Here is a 20,012-nt window from a genome sequence, read left to right on the forward strand (position 1 = left end):
TAAGACTCCATGGTGTTTTATCTGTAGGTGCTACAGGTCTCCTGTAAGACTCCATGGTGTTTTATCTGTAGGTGCTACAGGTCTCCTGTAAGACTCCATGGTGTTTTATCTGTAGGTACTACAGGTCTCCTGTAAGACTCCATGGTGTTTTATCTGTAGGTGCTACAGGTCTCCTGTAAGACTCCATGGTGTTTTATCTGTAGGTGCTACAGGTCTCCTGTAAGACTCCATGGTGTTTTATCTGTAGGTGCTACAGGTCTCCTGTAAGACTCCATGGTGTTTTATCTGTAGGTGCTACAGGCCTCCTTTAAGACTCCATGGTGTTGTATCTGTAGGTGCTACAGGTCTCCTTTAAGACTCCATGATGTTTTATCTGTAGGTGCTACAGGCCTCCTTTAAGACTCCATGGTGTTGTATCTGTAGGTGCTACAGGTCTCCTTTAAGACTCCATGGTGTTTTATCTGTAGGTGCTACAGGTCTCCTGTAAGACTCCATGGTGTTGTATCTGTAGGTGCTACAGGTCTCCTTTAAGACTCCATGATGTTTTATCTGTAGGTGCTACAGGTCTCCTTTAAGACTCCATGATGTTTTATCTGTAGGTGCTACAGGTCTCCTTTAAGACTCCATGATGTTTTATCTGTAGGTGCTACAGGTCTCCTTTAAGACTCCATGATGTTTTATCTGTAGGTGCTACAGGCCTCCTTTAAGACTCCATAGTGTTTTATCTGTAGGTGCTACAGGCCTCCTTTAAGACTCCATAGTGTTTTATCTGTAGGTGCTACAGGTCTCCTTTAAGACTCCATGATGTTTTATCTGTAGGTGCTACAGGCCTCCTTTAAGACTCCATGATGTTGTATCTGTAGGTGCTACAGGTCTCCTTTAAGACTCCATGATGTTTTATATGTAGGTGCTACAGGTCTCCTTTAAGACTCCATGATGTTGTATCTGTAGGTGCTACAGGTCTCCTTTAAGACTCCATGATGTTTTATCTGTAGGTGCTACAGGTCTCCTGTAAGACTCCATGATGTTTTATCTGTAGGTGCTACAGGTCTCCTTTAAGACTCCATGATGTTGTATCTGTAGGTGCTACAGGCCTCCTTTAAGACTCCATGATGTTTTATCTGTAGGTGCTACAGGTCTCCTGTAAGACTCCATGGTGTTTTATCTGTAGGTGCTACAGGTCTCCTGTAAGACTCCATGATGTTTTATCTGTAGGTGCTACAGGTCTCCTGTAAGACTCCATAGTGTTTTATCTGTAGGTGCTACAGGTCTCCTGTAAGACTCCATAGTGTTTTATCTGTAGGTGCTACAGGTCTCCTTTAAGACTCCATGATGTTGTATCTGTAGGTGCTACAGGTCTCCTTTAAGACTCCATGATGTTTTATCTGTAGGTGCTACAGGTCTCCTGTAAGACTCCATAGTGTTTTATCTGTAGGTGCTACAGGTCTCCTTTAAGACTCCATGTTGTTTTATCTGTAGGTGCTACAGGCCTCCTTTAAGACTCCATAGTGTTTTATCTGTAGGTGCTACAGGCCTCCTTTAAGACTCCATGATGTTTTATCTGTAGGTGCTACAGGTCTCCTGTAAGACTCCATAGTGTTTTATCTGTAGGTGCTACAGGTCTCCTGTAAGACTCCATGGTGTTTTATCTGTAGGTGCTACAGGTCTCCTTTAAGACTCCATAGTGTTTTATCTGTAGGTGCTACAGGCCTCCTTTAAGACTCCATGATGTTTTATCTGTAGGTGCTACAGGCCTCCTTTAAGACTCCATAGTGTTTTATCTGTAGGTGCTACAGGCCTCCTTTAAGACTCCATGATGTTTTATCTGTAGGTGCTACAGGTCTCCTGTAAGACTCCATAGTGTTTTATCTGTAGGTGCTACAGGTCTCCTGTAAGACTCCATGGTGTTTTATCTGTAGGTGCTACAGGTCTCCTTTAAGACTCCATGATGTTTTATCTGTAGGTGCTACAGGTCTCCTGTAAGACTCCATAGTGTTTTATCTGTAGGTGCTACAGGTCTCCTGTAAGACTCCATGGTGTTTTATCTGTAGGTGCTACAGGTCTCCTGTAAGACTCCATGGTGTTTTATCTGTAGGTGCTACAGGTCTCCTTTAAGACTCCATGATGTTGTATCTGTAGGTGCTACAGGTCTCCTTTAAGACTCCATGGTGTTTTATCTGTAGGTGCTACAGGTCTCCTTTAAGACTCCATGATGTTGTATCTGTAGGTGCTACAGGTCTCCTTTAAGACTCCATGGTGTTTTATCTGTAGGTGCTACAGGTCTCCTGTAAGACTCCATGGTGTTTTATCTGTAGGTGCTACAGGTCTCCTGTAAGACTCCATGGTGTTTTATCTGTAGGTACTACAGGTCTCCTGTAAGACTCCATGGTGTTTTATCTGTAGGTGCTACAGGTCTCCTGTAAGACTCCATGGTGTTTTATCTGTAGGTGCTACAGGTCTCCTGTAAGACTCCATGGTGTTTTATCTGTAGGTGCTACAGGTCTCCTGTAAGACTCCATGGTGTTTTATCTGTAGGTGCTACAGGCCTCCTTTAAGACTCCATGGTGTTGTATCTGTAGGTGCTACAGGTCTCCTTTAAGACTCCATGGTGTTTTATCTGTAGGTGCTACAGGTCTCCTGTAAGACTCCATGGTGTTGTATCTGTAGGTGCTACAGGTCTCCTTTAAGACTCCATGATGTTTTATCTGTAGGTGCTACAGGTCTCCTTTAAGACTCCATAGTGTTTTATCTGTAGGTGCTACAGGTCTCCTTTAAGACTCCATGATGTTTTATCTGTAGGTGCTACAGGTCTCCTTTAAGACTCCATGATGTTTTATCTGTAGGTGCTACAGGCCTCCTTTAAGACTCCATAGTGTTTTATCTGTAGGTGCTACAGGCCTCCTTTAAGACTCCATAGTGTTTTATCTGTAGGTGCTACAGGTCTCCTGTAAGACTCCATAGTGTTTTATCTGTAGGTGCTACAGGCCTCCTTTAAGACTCCATAGTGTTTTATCTGTAGGTGCTACAGGTCTCCTTTAAGACTCCATGATGTTTTATCTGTAGGTGCTACAGGCCTCCTTTAAGACTCCATAGTGTTTTATCTGTAGGTGCTACAGGCCTCCTTTAAGACTCCATAGTGTTTTATCTGTAGGTGCTACAGGTCTCCTTTAAGACTCCATAGTGTTTTATCTGTAGGTGCTACAGGCCTCCTTTAAGACTCCATAGTGTTTTATCTGTAGGTGCTACAGGTCTCCTTTAAGACTCCATGATGTTTTATCTGTAGGTGCTACAGGTCTCCTGTAAGACTCCATAGTGTTTTATCTGTAGGTGCTACAGGTCTCCTGTAAGACTCCATAGTGTTTTATCTGTAGGTGCTACAGGCCTCCTTTAAGACTCCATAGTGTTTTATCTGTAGGTGCTACAGGCCTCCTGTAAGACTCCATGGTGTTTTATCTGTAGGTGCTACAGGTCTCCTTTAAGACTCCATGATGTTTTATCTGTAGGTGCTACAGGTCTCCTTTAAGACTCCATGGTGTTTTATCTGTAGGTGCTACAGGTCTCCTGTAAGACTCCATAGTGTTGTATCTGTAGGTGCTACAGGTCTCCTTTAAGACTCCATGATGTTTTATCTGTAGGTGCTACAGGCCTCCTGTAAGACTCCATGGTGTTTTATCTGTAGGTGCTACAGGTCTCCTGTAAGACTCCATAGTGTTGTATCTGTAGGTGCTACAGGTCTCCTTTAAGACTCCATGATGTTTTATCTGTAGGTGCTACAGGTCTCCTGTAAGACTCCATGGTGTTTTATCTGTAGGTGCTACAGGTCTCCTGTAAGACTCCATGGTGTTTTATCTGTAGGTGCTACAGGTCTCCTGTAAGACTCCATGGTGTTTTATCTGTAGGTGCTACAGGTCTCCTGTAAGACTCCATAGTGTTGTATCTGTAGGTGCTACAGGTCTCCTTTAAGACTCCATGATGTTTTATCTGTAGGTGCTACAGGTCTCCTGTAAGACTCCATGGTGTTTTATCTGTAGGTGCTACAGGTCTCCTTTAAGACTCCATGATGTTTTATCTGTAGGTGCTACAGGTCTCCTTTAAGACTCCATGATGTTTTATCTGTAGGTGCTACAGGTCTCCTGTAAGACTCCATGGTGTTTTATCTGTAGGTGCTACAGGTCTCCTTTAAGACTCCATGATGTTTTATCTGTAGGTGCTACAAAGCGAACACTGGTGTCATATGAAGCTTTACCACTTGCTCTGTAATATGATTAGTATTTTTATTTCATTAAAAATGTTTATACAATTATTTATGAATCTTGGAAAATATAAGTCAACAATCCTTACTCCAAATGACCATTCTATGGATTAAATGTCGTGCAAATCCCCAAAATCATCGTCATTTTTTGTACTGGTTTTGTGAGTCTTCTCTCACCCTCGATGTGCTATTATGGGATGATCGTACTATAGTTTTAGATTTCACAACATGGGCTGTTCAGACTCTTCTCTCTGTCATTGTGTAGTCATCACTCTGATAAAGAAAGAAAGGAAAATTCAAATATCTTTTTCAAATAAGTGTGAGTGTTGTTTATGTACTGTATGTCTAACCCTGTCTCTCCTCTTTCCACTCTTTTTCCTCTCCAGAGCAGTGCAGGCTACGGTAGGAGGAGTGTTTTGGCCAGCCATGCCTGTTGCCGTGGCAGCAGCAGCAAGACACGAAGTGTGTGTGTGAGTACGCACAGTCCGGTGGTTTCCGCGGGGATGAACATGCCACTGCACCAGATCTCTGTCATCCCCCGTGATGTCCCTTCCTCCCGGGTCAGCAGCAGCGGAAAGGCCAAGGACAAAGACAAACAGGTAGGGTCAAAGGTCATGGTCTTCTTGTGGGGCGTTTTGGACGAGGACGTTGTTTGGTACAACATTCTTTTGTCAGTATGGAACACTTTTAAAAAACCAAATAGCAGGACTCATTGTGAGCCACACTGTCATGTGTTGATACTGCAGGAGACACGTGTGTGTGTGTGTGTGTGTGTGTGTGTGTGTGTGTGTGTGTGTGTGTGTGTGTGTGTGTGTGTGTGTGTGTGTGTGTGTGTGTGTGTGTGTGTGTGTGTGTGTGTGTGTGTGTGTGTGTGTGTGTGTGTGTTAGGCTTGGACGATATAGCGGATACCGGTGTATTTAGACATACCAACAGTATGATTTTCAATACCCAGGAGTTGGGGGCCCGTGCTATGCCACTGCTTATAAGTTCACTATCTTAGATGTGCCAATTAAATTATATCCAGCTCTGGGCACCAACTATGCATTTGGTTTGCTAACTTGCTAGCTACGTGGCAAGATGGCAAGATCAAGCTTCTTGGTTACAGCAGAAACGATCAATCCCCTCCAGGATCAAGATCCATGTTGCCTAAATTGTTTTGTTTGTCTTTTTAACTAAATAGCGCTCCTTGTGTGCACTTCCAGTAATAACGTAAACACTGGTATGGAACAGTATGATGGTAAGACAATCTGGATACCAACCCTAGTGTGTGTATAGAGGCTCCACTGCTGAGCTGAGGTGGTTTAATAGGGAGAAGCTTTCAGTTTGTGGACGGTTTTGTGCTACTAAGCTGAGTCATAAAGTCACAGAAGGATATGTGTGTGTGTGTGTGTGTGTGTGTGTGTGTGTGTGTGTGTGTGTGTGTGTGTGTGTGTGTGTGTGTGTGTGTGTGTGTGTGTGTGTGTGTGTGTGTGTGTGTGTGTGTGTGTGTGTGTGTTTAGGGCTGGAACGTGTAACCAACGGTTATGGAAACAGACCGTCATGAAAATAAAATAACCGTCATAACTGTTTATTTATAAAAAATATTTATAAAATGACTGAAGATAAGATGGCCTGGCGTTTCAGCCGTAACATGGTCTATTCACAACGTGATGAAACTTTGTTGCTCCATACTTTGGTCCCAGCTCTCTGTAGGTCATTCACTAGGTCCCCCCCGTGTGGTTCTGGGATATTTGCTCACCGCTCTTGTGATCATTTTGACCCCACGGGGTGAGATCTTGCGTGGAGCCCAAGATCAAGGGATATTATCAGTGGTCTTGTATGTCTTCCATTTCCTAATAATTGCTCCCACAGTTGATTTCTTCAAACCAAGCTGCTTACCTATTGCAGATTCAGTCTTCCCAGCCTGGTGCAGGTCTACAATTTTGTTTCTGGTGTCCTTTGACAGCTCTTTGGTCTTGGCCATAGTGGAGTTTGGAGTGTGACTGTTTGAGGTTGTGGACAGGTGTCTTTTATACTGATAACAAGTTCAAACAGGTGCCATTAATACAGGTAACGAGTGGAGGACAGAGGAGCCTCTTAAAGAAGAAGTTACAGGTCTGTGAGAGCCAGAAATCTTGCTTGTTTGTAGGTGACCAAATACTTATTTTCCACCATAATTTGCAAATCAATTCATTAAAAATCCTACAATGTGATTTTCTGGATTTAATTTTCTCATTTTGTCTGTCATAGTTGAAGTGTACCTTTGATGAAAATTACAGGCCTCTCATCTTTTTAAGTGGGAAAACTTGCACAATTGGTGGCTGACTAAATACTTTTTTGCCCCACTGTATATATATGTGTGTATGTATGTATATCTATATATATATATGTATACGTGTGTGTGTGTATATATGTATGTGTATATCTATCTATATATATATAAATACACATATATACATATATGCACACACACATATATATATATATATATACATACATACATACATACATACATACATACATACATACATACATACATACATACATACATACATACATACATAATATATATATGTGTGTATATATATATGTGTATATATACACATATATATATGTATGTATGTATGTATGTATGTATGTATATATATATATATATTATGTATGTGTACATATGTGTGTATATATATGTGTGTGTATATATGTGTGTTTTTATATATATATATATATATATACACACACACACATCTGTATACAATTATATACATGTATGTTTTGCTATTCAAGTGGTTGTAACGGCGATGTGGTCATTTGGCTGACCAATAGCCGTCATACAAAATTCCATGACCTTCACAGCCCTAGTGGTTCAAGTTCCAAGGTCACATGCACAAGTACAGTGAAATGCCTTTCTTGTAAACTTGTAAACAAGTGTGTTTTCGTCTTTCTCTCTTGCTCCTCCTGTTTGTGTACCTCTGTATGCTTGTCTGTCTTACAGTGTGCACAGAGACAAACAAAGGAAACAGAATATTTCTCCCTATCATTTAAGGCTGTTTTGATCATAAAGCATTGATGCGTGAGATGCATTCTAATGTCAGGAAGGTGGCACTTTCCTCCCTTTCTGGTCCCCTCGCGTCTCTTCTGGTCACATGCTGCTGCTTAAGGAAGATGATTGGAGGCTGACACTAATGAGAACGCTCTCACCAGGAAGTGTCACAACGCCGAGTTCTACTCCAGCTGCGCTCTCTTCATCTAACTACGTGTTCTGTCATAGTCTGACAGCATCTGGTCGTCGTGGTGTTGGCACAGGGCTGCTCATTTCTCCTAAGTGGAGATTTTCCATTTTCACCCTGACTCACCTGTCCATCTCCTCAGTTGAATTACATGCTGTCACTGTTGGTGGCAGGGTGTGTGTGTGTGCGTGCGTGTGAAGGGCTGTAACTACACACTGAAAAAAGGCTATAAAGCCGAAACATCTGATGCAGTAAAAAATGTAAAACATTGAATAATGACTTATATTTTTAGTGTGAACACATTGCACCTCTTTTGTATAAGGACTCAGTAGCTGTCAGCTGTAGATCTGCTGAACAAAGTGTGGTGCTAAGACAACATGTCTGTCTGGTGTCTGTCCTCTTACTCATGCAATACTCTGTCTAACACGGTCTATTGTCTTTTAGGGTCTGAGTACCTCAGCATGTCCACACAGGTGTTCACAAGGGCCCACTCGACCTGTACATATGGTGGAGTGGATTTAGCCTGATTTAGCCATACAAACACACACACTGCTGTGCCTGTGAAACTTCCCCATCATGGTCACTCCTGACACAGCATGTTCACATACACAGTGTCCAGGATAAAAGGTGCAGTGAAATACTTGCTAGCTCCCACAACATTGCAGTACAATAATCAATATCAATAATACAAAAAGTCAAATAAAAAACAACCGATAGTTAGACAGTAGTATGCAAAGTAATAAACTGATATTTCCACAATGGGATATACAGTATATATTCTAAATATGCCATGTCAAGTATGGCTGTATTTACAAATTTAAAGTGGATGTTGTCATGGTTGCACAGTTAAATCAATAGTATATAATAGAACAGCAGCGTTGAGTGTGCGTGCGCGTGTGCTTGTGTGTGTGTATGCATGTGTGTAAAGGTTGGATGTGTGGAGAGCCCGTGTAAATAGTCTCTTGGTGCAGATAGTCTTTAAGGTGCACATAGTCTCTAACGTGCTGTTCTAAGTAGGTAAACAGTTAGGCTTAGCTGCTCAGCAGTCGGGTAGCCTGGTGGTAGAAACTGTCTCGGAGCCTGTTGGTCTGAGACTGGATGCTCCGACACCGTTTGGCTTGGTGGTAGAAACTGTCTCGGAGCCTGTTGGTCTGAGACTGGATGCTCCGACACCGTTTGGCCTGGTGGTAGAAACTGTCTCGGAGCCTGTTGGTCTGAGACTGGATGCTCCGACACCGTTTGGCCTGGTGGTAGAAACTGTCTCGGAGCCTGTTGGTCTGAGACTGGATTCTCCGACACCGTTTGGCCTGGTGGTAGAAGCTGTCTCGGAGCCTGTTGGTCTGAGACTGGATGCTCCGACACCGTTTGGCCTGGTGGTAGAAACTGTCTCGGAGCCTGTTGGTCTGAGACTGGATGCTCCGACACCGTTTGGCCTGGTGGTAGAAACTGTCTCGGAGCCTGTTGGTCTGAGACTGGATGCTCCGACACCGTTTGGCCTGGTGGTAGAAACTGTCTCGGAGCCTGTTGGTCTGAGACTGGATGCTCCGACACCGTTTGGCCTGGTGGTAGAAACTGTCTCGGAGCCTGTTGGTCTGAGACTGGATGCTCCGACACCGTTTGGCCTGGTGGTAGAAACTGTCTCGGAGCCTGTTGGTCTGAGACTGGATGCTCCGACACCGTTTGGCTTGGTGGTAGAAACTGTCTCGGAGCCTGTTGGTCTGAGACTGCATGCCAGATGGTACCACTGCCAGATGGTAACAGATTGAACAGCCCGGTACTCGGCTGACTTGAGTCCTTGGATCTTCCGGATCTTCCTCAGACACCGCCTTGTGTAAATGTCCTGGAGGGCAGGGAGCTCGCCCCAGTAATGTATTGGGCTGTCCGCACCACCCTCTGTAGAGGCTTGTGGTTGAGGGTGGTGCAGTTGCTATACCAGGCGGTGATACAGATGGTTCAAGATGCTCTCGATGGTGCAGCTGCACAACTTCTTGAGGATCTGAGGGCCCATGTCAAATTTCTTCCGTCGCCTGAGGTTGAAGAGGCGCTGTTGCGCCTACTTCCCTGCCGTGTCGGTGTGATTGGACTATTATAGGTCCTCTGTGATGTGCATGCCGAGGAACTTGTAGCTTTTGACTCTTTTCACTGCAGCCCTGTCGATGCAGATGGGGGCATGCTCACCCCCCTGTTTTCTCAAGTCCCCGATCAGCTCCTTGGTTTTGCTGACGTTGAGGGAGAGGCTGTTATCCTGGCACAACCCCCCCCCCTCTAGGTCTCTGATCACTACTTTGTTTCCTTTTCTGCTTCCCTCTCCTACAACCCTACCTACTCAACCCCTACTCAGATGGTCATGCGCTGTCGTAATCTTCTCTCTCTCCCACTACTCTCTCCTCTTCTATCCTATCATCTCTCTTCGAACCCTACTCTCCTCTCTTTTCCTATGACTCGCACTGTCCCCTTTCCTCCTGGCTGGCTCAGCCCTTCCCACTGTATCCGAAGCTAAAGCCACTTTCTATCATTCTACATGTCGAAATTCTGCCTCTAACCCTAGGAAACTCTTTTCCACTTTCCTCCCCACCTCTCCCTCTCTCCTCCCTCTCTGCGGACGACTTTGTGAACCACTTTGAAAAGAAGATGGATGATATCCATTCCTCATTCACTCAGCCTATTGGGTCCACTGGTCCCATTCACACAGAACTACTCTGTCTTGACCTCTTTCTCCCCTTTCTCTCCAGATGAAATCCTGCAACTAGAGAGGTCTGGCCGCCCGACAACCGTCCCGCTCAACCCCATCCCCTCCTCTCTTCCCTTCTCCAAACCATCTTTGGAGACCTTCTCCCATTTCTCACTTCCCCCATCAACTCATCGCTGGCCACTGGCTTCAAAATGTCCCCTCCTCAAGAAACCAACACTCGACCCCTCTGATGTCAAAAACTTCAGATTTGTATCCCTTCTTTCTTTTCTTTCTAAAACACTTGAGCGTGCTGTCTCTGACTAGCTCTCTCGCTACCTCTCTCAAAATGATCTTGTTGACCCTAACTTCAAGACGGGTCAATAAACTGAGACTGCTCTTTGTGTCAAGGAAGCTCTCCGCACTGCCAATGCTGACTCTCTCCTCTGTTCTCATAATCATAGACCTACCGCTGCCTTCAACACCGTGAACCAACAAATACTCCTCTCCACCCTCTCAGGGCTGGGCGTCTCATGCTCTGCACTCTCTTGGATTGCATCCTACCAGGCCGCTTCTACCAGGTGCATGGAGAGGATCTGTGTATGCAACATGTACTCTTACTACTGGTGTCCCCCAAGGCTTGGTTTTAGGCCCTCTCCTCTTCTTTCTGTACACCAAGTCACTTGGCTCTGTCATATCCTCACATAGTCTCTCCTATCATTGCTATGCGCTATGCGGCTGCCACTCAACTACTTTTCTCCTTCTCCCCTTCTGACACCCAGGTGGTGACACGCATCTCTGCGTGCCTGGCAGATATCTCAGCTTAGATGTCGGCCCACCACCTCAAGCTCAACCTCGACAAGACGGAGCTGCTCTTCCTCCCGGGGAAGGCCCACAATGTCTCTTCGACCCTACAATGTCCCCCTCCAGAGTGCAAAGAACCTTGGCATGACCCTGGACAACACCCCGTCGTTCTCTGCAAACATCAAAGCAGTGACTCGCTCCTATAGGTTCATTCTCTACAACATCCGTAGAGTACGATCCTACCTCACAGAGATAGCAGCACAGGTCCTAATCCAGGCACCTTCCCCCCTTACTGGCACTGACTTTGCTGAGAGCTACTTTATTGAGGAAAAACGTACCTACTATGACTGAGATACTTTTGGTCATGTAGTGTATGTGGACACCTGCTCGTCGATCATCTCATTCCAAAATCATGGTAAAAAATGTTTGACTTTATTTTATTGAACCTTTATTTAACTAGGCAAGTCAGTTAAGGACAAATTCTTATTTGCAATGACGGCCTACCCATAAAAACCACAGACACACACACACACAGGCACACATCAGTACACATAGACACACACACACACAGGCACACATCAGTACACATAGACACACACACACACAGGCACACATCAGTACACATAGACACACACACACACAGGCACACATCAGTACACATAGACACACACACAGGCACACATCAGTACACATAGACACACACACACACAGGCACACATCAGTACACATAGACACACACACACACAGGCACACATCAGTACACATAGACACACACACACACAGGCACACATCAGTACACATAGACACACACACACACACACAGGCACACATCAGTACACATAGACACACACACACACACACAGGCACACATCAGTACACATAGACACACACACACATTTGTTTTAATATCCTAGTGGGGACCAAGCAATTGATTCCCATTCAAATCCTATTTTCCATAACCCTAAATTTAAACCTAACCGTTAACCTAACCCTAATTCCATCCCTAACCCCAATTGTAACCCGAACCATAAACCTGAACCCTAAGCCTAAAGTAGTATTTTCCTCTTGTGGGGACCAGCAAAATGTTCCCACTTGTCTGAATTTTCCTCGTAAGGACTTCTGGTCCCCACGAGGACAGTAAAACCGCACACACAGTGACCGCACACATGAGTACATACACACACTATCTGTCACATCCTGTCTTCTCATTAGTACTTGTCATTTGTCTGTGTGCCAGATGATTGGCAGGTGACTGTTGGAGCTGTCTCCTAGATGCTCGCTAACGTCTCAGTACATTTATCACGTCTCCTGTTGGGTTAGCATAGCACCCTGTCACTCACTGGAGCTACCTACTTTGTTGCTCTGAATACCTGAGCAGAGACCATGATATTGGTGTCAGACCAACACATTTCTTCACAGCTAACATCACACGTATGAATGACATCATCTCCTCACTCCACTCCCTATATCAGTTCAAATAGGATCTTTTCTGGATCTACTCTGCCTGAAGATACAGTATGAGGATTTACTCTACCTGAAGATACAGTATAAGGATTTACTCTGCCTGAAGATACAGTATGAGGATCTAGGAGCCTGAAGATATAGTATGAGGATCTACTCTACCTGAAGATACAGTATAAGGATTTACTCTGCCTGAAGATACAGTATAAGGATCTACTCTACCTGAAGATACAGTATGAGGATCAATGAGGATGAGGATCTATATACAACTGGTGCAGACTTTACCGTGAAATGCCCTTCCCAACGATGCAGCGTTTTATAAACGAAATCATTCATAGAAATACAAAATAAAATACACAACAATGGAGCTGTGTAGAGGGAGTACCAGATCAACGTGTAGAGGTACGAGGTATTTGAGGTAGATTCCAGAAGGTCCAAAAGTATGTGGACACTTGCTCGTCAAACATTTAATTCCGAAATCATGGGCTTTAATATGGAGGTGATCCCACCTTTGCTGCTATAACAGCCTCCAGTCTTCTGGGAAGGCGTTCCACTAGATGTTGGAACATTGCCGCAGAGACTTGCTTCCATTCAGACACAGAAGCATTAGTGAGGTTGGGTACTGATATTGGTCGATTAGGCCTGGCTCGCAGTTGGTGTTCCAATTCATCCCAAAGGTGTTCGATGGGGTTGAGGTCAGGGCTCTGAGCGGGCCAGTCAAGTTCTTGCACACCGATCTTGACAAACCATTTCTGTATGGACCTCGCTTTGTGCATGAGGGCATTATCATTCTGAAACAGGAAAAGGGCCTTCCCCAAACTGTTGCCATATGTTAGTCTACTATAATTATTGTATACTTCTATCAGCCTGTCGTGTGTAAAGTGTTCTACAAACAGGAGTTTTGATCTGTTGAGTGTGATTTAGAGGTCTGAGCTTCAATACTCCTTGTTGTGGTTGGTTTAGGCTGAGCTTCTAGTCCAGGGGTGGACTGTGTTATTTGGGTCCTTGAAGGCCACTGTATTCTGGCTCTGTGACAGTGGGGGACATTCTAAATAGTCTGACATCTCTCTTCTCCTTCATATTTACTGATCTGAAGACACAGTATGACGAAAGCAAACACTCACACACACACACGCACACACACTCCAGGCACAGCTTCAGAGGTTTCATCAGGTGACTGTGTCGTACTGTGTTTAACTGTAATGCACTTGAGCGGCCACAGAGGCCCTCGGGTCTTCCTGCCAGGCTCCATACTGTCTCTCTAATGCATAAACTGTGTCTACTGCCATCAGAAAACTCACATTTCTCACTGTTTCAACATCCTGATACCCTATCCAGATATGAGGTTATTCATCTTATTTACAAAGATTATAAGCAGTCTATGATATAGGTGATTTATTGTGCAGTAGATTGGAAAGGTAGTGAGGGGGCTGAGTTGGTTGCTGGCCAATGTCTCTCCTTACTCTGACTCTGTGTGTGGTGTGTGTGTGTGCGTGCGTGTGCCATGAGAAAAACTCTCCTCCACAGTGAAATCAGTGTAGGGTAAGAGCAGTCTTGCAGTAATGCGTGTCCACAGTGAAATCAGTGTTGGGTAAGAGCAGTCTTGCAGTAATACGTGTCCACAGTGAAATCAGTGTAGGGTAAGAGCAGTCTTGCAGTAATACGTGTCCACAGTGAAATCAGTGTAGGGTAAGAGCAGTCTTGCAGAGTCCACAGAAATCAGTGTTGGGTAAGAGCAGTCTTGCAGTAATACGTGTCCACAGTGAAATCAGTGTAGGGTAAGAGCAGTCTTGCAGTAATGCGTGTCCACAGTGAAATCAGTGTTGGGTAAGAGCAGTCTTGCAGTACGTGTCCACAGTGAAATCAGTGTAGGGTAAGAGCAGTCTTGCAGTAATACGTGTCCACAGTGAAATCAGTGTAGGGTAAGAGCAGTCTTGCAGTAATGCGTGTCCACAGTGAAATCAGTGTTGGGTAAGAGCAGTCTTGCAGTAATACGTGTCCACAGTGAAATCAGTGTAGGGTAAGAGCAGTCTTGCAGTAATACGTGTCCACAGTGAAATCAGTGTAGGGTAAGAGCAGTCTTGCAGTAATACGTGTCCACAGTGAAATCAGTGTAGGGTAAGAGCAGTCTTGCAGTAATACGTGTCCACAGTGAAATCAGTGTAGGGTAAGAGCAGTCTTGCAGTAATACGTGTGGCTGAAAGTCACAAAAAAAGCTTGCTCTCTGTTCCTTGCCTCAGGCTGCACACACTGTTCTCTCAGCGGATTATTCTCAATTTCATCTTATCTTTACTAATTATGTCAAATCAGGAACAGGGGCCAGAGAAAAAAGACATGTAATCTGTGTGCACTGGAAAAGCGAATGGAGGCCGCATTCCTGCTGGTTCGTTTCACTCAGGTTGGGTCGGCTCCTCCGGTTATTTCAATGCACAACAGGTGATATTCGAGAGAATACAGACCATGTCCAATGCATATTCTGAGTTTTGTGGATATGAACCATATCCTAACAAATTCTGAAGACCTATGTGAACCGTTACAGAAAGCTGGGCATATTTCGCATGTCACTACTTGCATTTGAACAGGGTTTTTTTTCTTCAAAAATGCCTTCTTAACTATGTCAACTGTCATGTGCCTTTAATAACAAACTCGTATGCAATCTGTAAATATAAATAAAGTGTGAAATCACAAATCTGTTTAGACACTGAAAAAGTACAGAATCTAACCATGATTGGTTGAGACAATGAGGGGGTTGGGACATTCACGAGAAACATTATTTTGGAGGATTCTTGTGAAAGTGTTTTCAGTCTGTCGTGAATCATCATAATGAATACACTCCTGGGGGAGAAGGGTCCAATCAGGGGATGTCTTTACATGACACGTTGTTGATATCCTACAGAATACAGAAAATGTCTAATGCATATTTTGGGTTTTGTGGATTTGCACCATATCCTGACAAATTCTGAATCCAGATGTCTTTTAGATATATATGATATTGGGATTACTCAGAATATCACACATACATTTCCTATGCCCGGATATGGACTCATTTAATATCCTGAGATACGTGACATCCTATTTTCTGTCTTCATGTTGACAAATACTGACTGTATATATCGCATATCTCTATTTTTCAAGATATTAAGCTCTATTGATTCCAGATATGCTTCTCTTGGCTGAGGCCCATATCCGCTTGCCAATTTCTGATGCTTATTTGAGTTTTGAAGACATGTTTAATAATTTCACAAATATATAATCCATATAATTATTTCAGACAATAGCTAAACTTTTTGTATTCCATCTGCATTAAGGCATGCGCAAACCACAAGCTAAAAGCATTGTAACTGGTAGCCTGGCAACAAGAATCACAGCCTTTCTGCTGTGGAGTTCCAACTGTCATGTTTGAATTTGGGTGCCACAAATGAGTTTGTAAACGGTGTGTGGTCGAACTGACAGCTGGACAAACAAAGAAGTGAGAAGATGTTCTGAAAATACCTCAAAGAAGTTAACGCTAAAGTGAGTAGCTCATTTGAGATGTTTTATTTATCTTGATAACTAGAATCCCCCCTTCTCTCAGTGTCATCTTTCTCTCTGCCTGGGTAGATCTCTCATTAGCTATGTTCATACTGATGACGGAAGTTAGCTCTCTTATGAGGACCACCAACGTACAGCTACTGCATACTGATCACTGAAGTATACCTTCTTATAAGGACAGAGTGTGAAAACAGCCCCCCCATCCAACAGATTCAGTCTCAGCTGGCAAATGACAACAGAGTGTCGCACTCCCAGTTAATTAAATAGAACACACTCATCATATCCTCTTCCACCTGCTCTAAAGGTCATATCATTGTCCCTGTATACTTTTTTGTCACCATGGATCTTGTGCGTCACGCCACACTGCTATCCACTTCCTCTGTGACAGCTGCTGCTGGTTGTGTGTATGTGTGTGTGTGGCCAGTATTTCATTAGCTTTTCAATCTCTCACTGCACTGTTAGTGCTGTTACTCTGTTCCCCTTATTACGGATTACTACCCCCCCCACACACACACACAGGAACACTTCCTCAAATGGTAGGATAACTGGAATCCCACCAGGAAGAGAGAGAGAAAGAAAGAAGTAACAGGGAGAGAGAGGGAGAAAGAGAGAGAGAGAGAGAAGTAACAGAGAGAGAGAGAGAGAGAAGTAACAGGGAGAGAGAGAGAGAAGTAACAGGGAGAGAGAGAGGGAGAGAGAAGTAGGGGTAAGAGAGAGAGAGGGAGGGAGAAGTAGGGGAAAGAGAGAGAGAGAAGTAACAGGGAGAGAGAGAGAAGTAACAGGGAGAGAGAGAGGGAGAGAGAAGTAGGAGAAAGAGAGAGAGAAAGAAAGAAGTAACAGGGAGAGAGAGGGGGAGAGAGAAGTAGGAGAAAGAGAGAGAGAAGTAACAGGGAGAGAGAGAGGGAGAGAGAAGTAGGGGAAAGAGAGAGAGAAGTAACAGGGAGAGAGAGAGGGAGAGATAAGTAGGGGAAAGAGAGAGAGAGAGAGAGAGAAGTAACAGGGAGAGAGAGAGGGAGAGAGAAGTAGGGGAAAGAGAGAGAGATAGAAAGAAGTAACAGGGAGAGAGAGAGGGAGAGAGAAGTAGGGGAAAGAGAGAGAGAGAGAGAAGTAACAGGGAGAGAGAGAGGGAGAGAGAAGTAGGAGAAAGAGAGCGAGAGAGAGAAGTAACAGGGAGAGAGAAGTAGGGGAAAGAGAGAGAGAGAGAGAAAGAAGTAACAGAGAGAGGGAGAGAGAAGTAGGGGAAAGAGAGAGAGAGAGAGAAGTAACAGGGAGAGCGAGAGGGAGAGAGAAGTAACAGGGAGAGAGAGAGGGAGAGAGAAGTAGGAGAAAGAGAGAGAGAGGGAGAGAGAGAGAGAAAGAAAGAAGTAACAGGGAGAGAGAGGGAGAGAGAAGTAGGAGAAAGAGAGAGAGAGAGAGAGAGAGAAAGAAAGAAAGAAGTAACAAGGAGAGAGAGAGGGAGAGAGAAGTAGGAGAAAGAGAGAGAGAGAGAGAGAGAGAGAGAGAGAGAGAGAGAGAGAGAGAGAGAGAGAGAGAGAGAGAGAGAGAGAGAGAGAGAGAGAGAGAGAGAGAGAGAGAGAGAGAGAGAGAGAGAGAGAGAGAGAGAGAGAGAGAAGTAGGAGAAAGAGAAGTAGGAGAAAGAGAAGTAGGAGAAAGAGAGAGAGAGAAAGAAGTAACAGGGAGAGAGAGGGGGAGAGAGAAGTAGGTGAAAGAGAGAGAAGTGAGGGAATGTGCTAGATGGAAAGAATGGAGCTATAATAATAACAATAATAATTTCCAGACAAAATTGACAAAGCTGTCTGTTATTGGGAGAGAAGAGAGATAGGAAGCAGCCAAACAATAGTCTTGGGAACTGAGTTTGAGGTGATTTCTCTCTCTCTCTCTCTTTCCTTTCTTTTCCTCCCTCCTAACTCTCTCTCTCCCTCTATTTCACTCTCCCCCACTTGCTCTCTCCTCTCTCTATCTCATCTACATTTTCCAACTCTCTCCTCATCTCTCATTATCTTTCTCTCCATCCATTTTCCAACCTCCCTTGTCCTCCCTTTCCTGCTCCCGATACACAGCTTGAGATGTCATATGTAATGCAGTGTTCCTATCAGATGTCTATGAGAATAAGAGCTAATACACTATATATGCAAAAGTATGTGGACACCCCTTCAAATTCGTGGATTTAGCTATTTCAGCCACACCCGTTGCTGACAGGTGTGTAAAATCGAGCACACAGCCATGCAATCTCCATAGACAAACATTGACAGTATAATGGCCTTACTGAAGAGCTCAGTGACTTTCAATGTGGCACCGTCATAGAATGCCACCTTTCCAACAAGTCAGTTCGTCACATTTCTCTCCTGCTAGAGCTGCCCACAGTCAACTGTAATTACTGTTATTGTGAAGTGGAAACGTCCAGAAGCAACAACCATTGAAACATCTGACCTCAACCCCAATGAACACCTTTGGGATGAATTGGAAGCCAGGCCTAATCACCTAACCTAACCTAACCTAACCTAACCTAACCTAACCTAACCTAATCAACTAACCTCACTAATGCTCTTGTGGCTTAATGGAAGCAAGTCTCCACAGCAATGTTCCAACATCTAGTGGAAAGCCTTCTCAGAAGAGTGGAGGCTGTTATAGCAGCAAAGGAGGAACAACTCCATGTTAATGGCCATGATTTTGGAATGAGATGTCCAGGGCCAGGGAGTTCTTCAAGCGTGCAGATGGATATATCTGGGTGTTATTCACGATGTAGTTAGAGCAAATATTTTCCTGATGACATCGTCTTTTCTGCCTGCTTAGATCCCCCCGCTCTCTCTCTCTCTCTCTCTCTCTCTCTCTCTCTCTCTCTCTCTCTATCTCTCTCTGTCTCTCTCTCTCTGTCTCTCTCTGTCTCCATCTCTCTCTGTTTCTCTCTCTCTCTGTCTCCATCTCTCTCTCTCTCTCTCTCTCTGTCTCTCTCTCTGTCTCCATCTCTCTCTCTCTCTCTCTCTGTCTCTCTCTCTCTGTCTCTCTCTCTCTCTCTATCTCTCTCTCTCTGTCTCTCTCTCTCTCTGTCTCTCTCTCTCTGTCTCTCTCTCTCTGTCTCTCTCTCTCTCTCTCTCTCTCTCTCTCTCTCTCTCTCTCTCTCTCTCTATCTCTCTCTCTCGCTGTCTCTCTCTCTCTCTATCTCTCTCTCTCTCTGTCTCTCTCTCTCTCTGTCTCTCTCTCTCTCTGTCTCTCTCTCTCTCTCTCTCTCTGTCTCTCTCTCTCTCTCTCTGTCTCTCTCTCTCTCTCTGTCTCTCTCTCTCTCTGTCTCTCTCTCTCTCTATCTCTCTCTCTCTCTGTCTCTCTCTCTCTCTGTCTCTCTCTCTCTGTCTCTCTCTCTCTCTCTCTCTCTCTCTCTCTCTCTGTCTCTCTCTCTCTGTCTCTCTCTCTCTCTATCTCTCTCTGTCTCCATCTCTCTCTGTCTCTCTCTCTCTCTGTCTCTCTCTGTCTCCATCTCTCTCTGTTTCTCTCTCTCTCTGTCTCCATCTCTCTCTCTCCATCTCTCTCTGTCTCTCTCTCTCTCTCTGTCTCCACCTGTGTAATCTTCTCTGTTCTTTCCTGGGACTGGAGATGTCAACGCCTCTTGAATAACACCCTGATAAATCCATCTGCACGCTTGAAGAACTCTCTGGCCCTGGACATAGTGCGTGCGTGCGTCAGTCTGTTTGCTGTCGGTCTCCAGACACCCAGAGGTCAGGGGTGTGTGGCAGCCTCCTCCCGTTCCTAGGCCTGCAGGTCACATAAACATTCTAGTCACACTGTAGAGTCAGGGGCATACATTTAACACAAACTATTTAAAATAGGCTACTAAAATCAGATCAAATCATTTGAAACCCGATTAAAAAGCAGATGCAGTTATCGGTATTAGAGGGCTGACTTAATGACCGTGCAGAGGTCTAAGAGCAGGAGGGAAGGCAGGGTGGATTTATGGAGAGCAGAGATCTGTATATAATGGTGAGATGCTCATGTCTCCATCCTAACAACGGGAGTCATTGTCCCAAAGGTGGGAAGGCAGGTGCTTAGGTCCAAAATAAGCCCATAGAAACACATCCCGGTGCTGAGCTAGTGCGT

The 20,012-nt window shown here is 44.5% G+C and overlaps 1 protein-coding gene across 7 annotated transcripts in view; it reads left to right on the forward strand.

The window, feature by feature from the left end:
* The window catches only part of LOC118369862 (E3 ubiquitin-protein ligase MARCHF8-like), a 196,065-nt gene that overhangs the window by 35,680 nt on the left and 140,373 nt on the right, over positions 1–20,012 (forward strand). For all 7 annotated transcript variants that reach the window (XM_052498749.1, XM_052498748.1, XM_052498750.1 and 4 more), the window contains exon 2: positions 4,639–4,851. In XM_052498749.1, the coding sequence (XP_052354709.1) occupies positions 4,756–4,851 (96 nt within the window). In that variant the 5' untranslated portion in view covers positions 4,639–4,755. The remainder of the gene's footprint in view (positions 1–4,638; positions 4,852–20,012) is intronic.

This window comes from Oncorhynchus keta, chromosome 36, assembly GCF_023373465.1.
Source record: "Oncorhynchus keta strain PuntledgeMale-10-30-2019 chromosome 36, Oket_V2, whole genome shotgun sequence".
NCBI classification, from domain to species: Eukaryota; Metazoa; Chordata; class Actinopteri; order Salmoniformes; family Salmonidae; genus Oncorhynchus; species Oncorhynchus keta.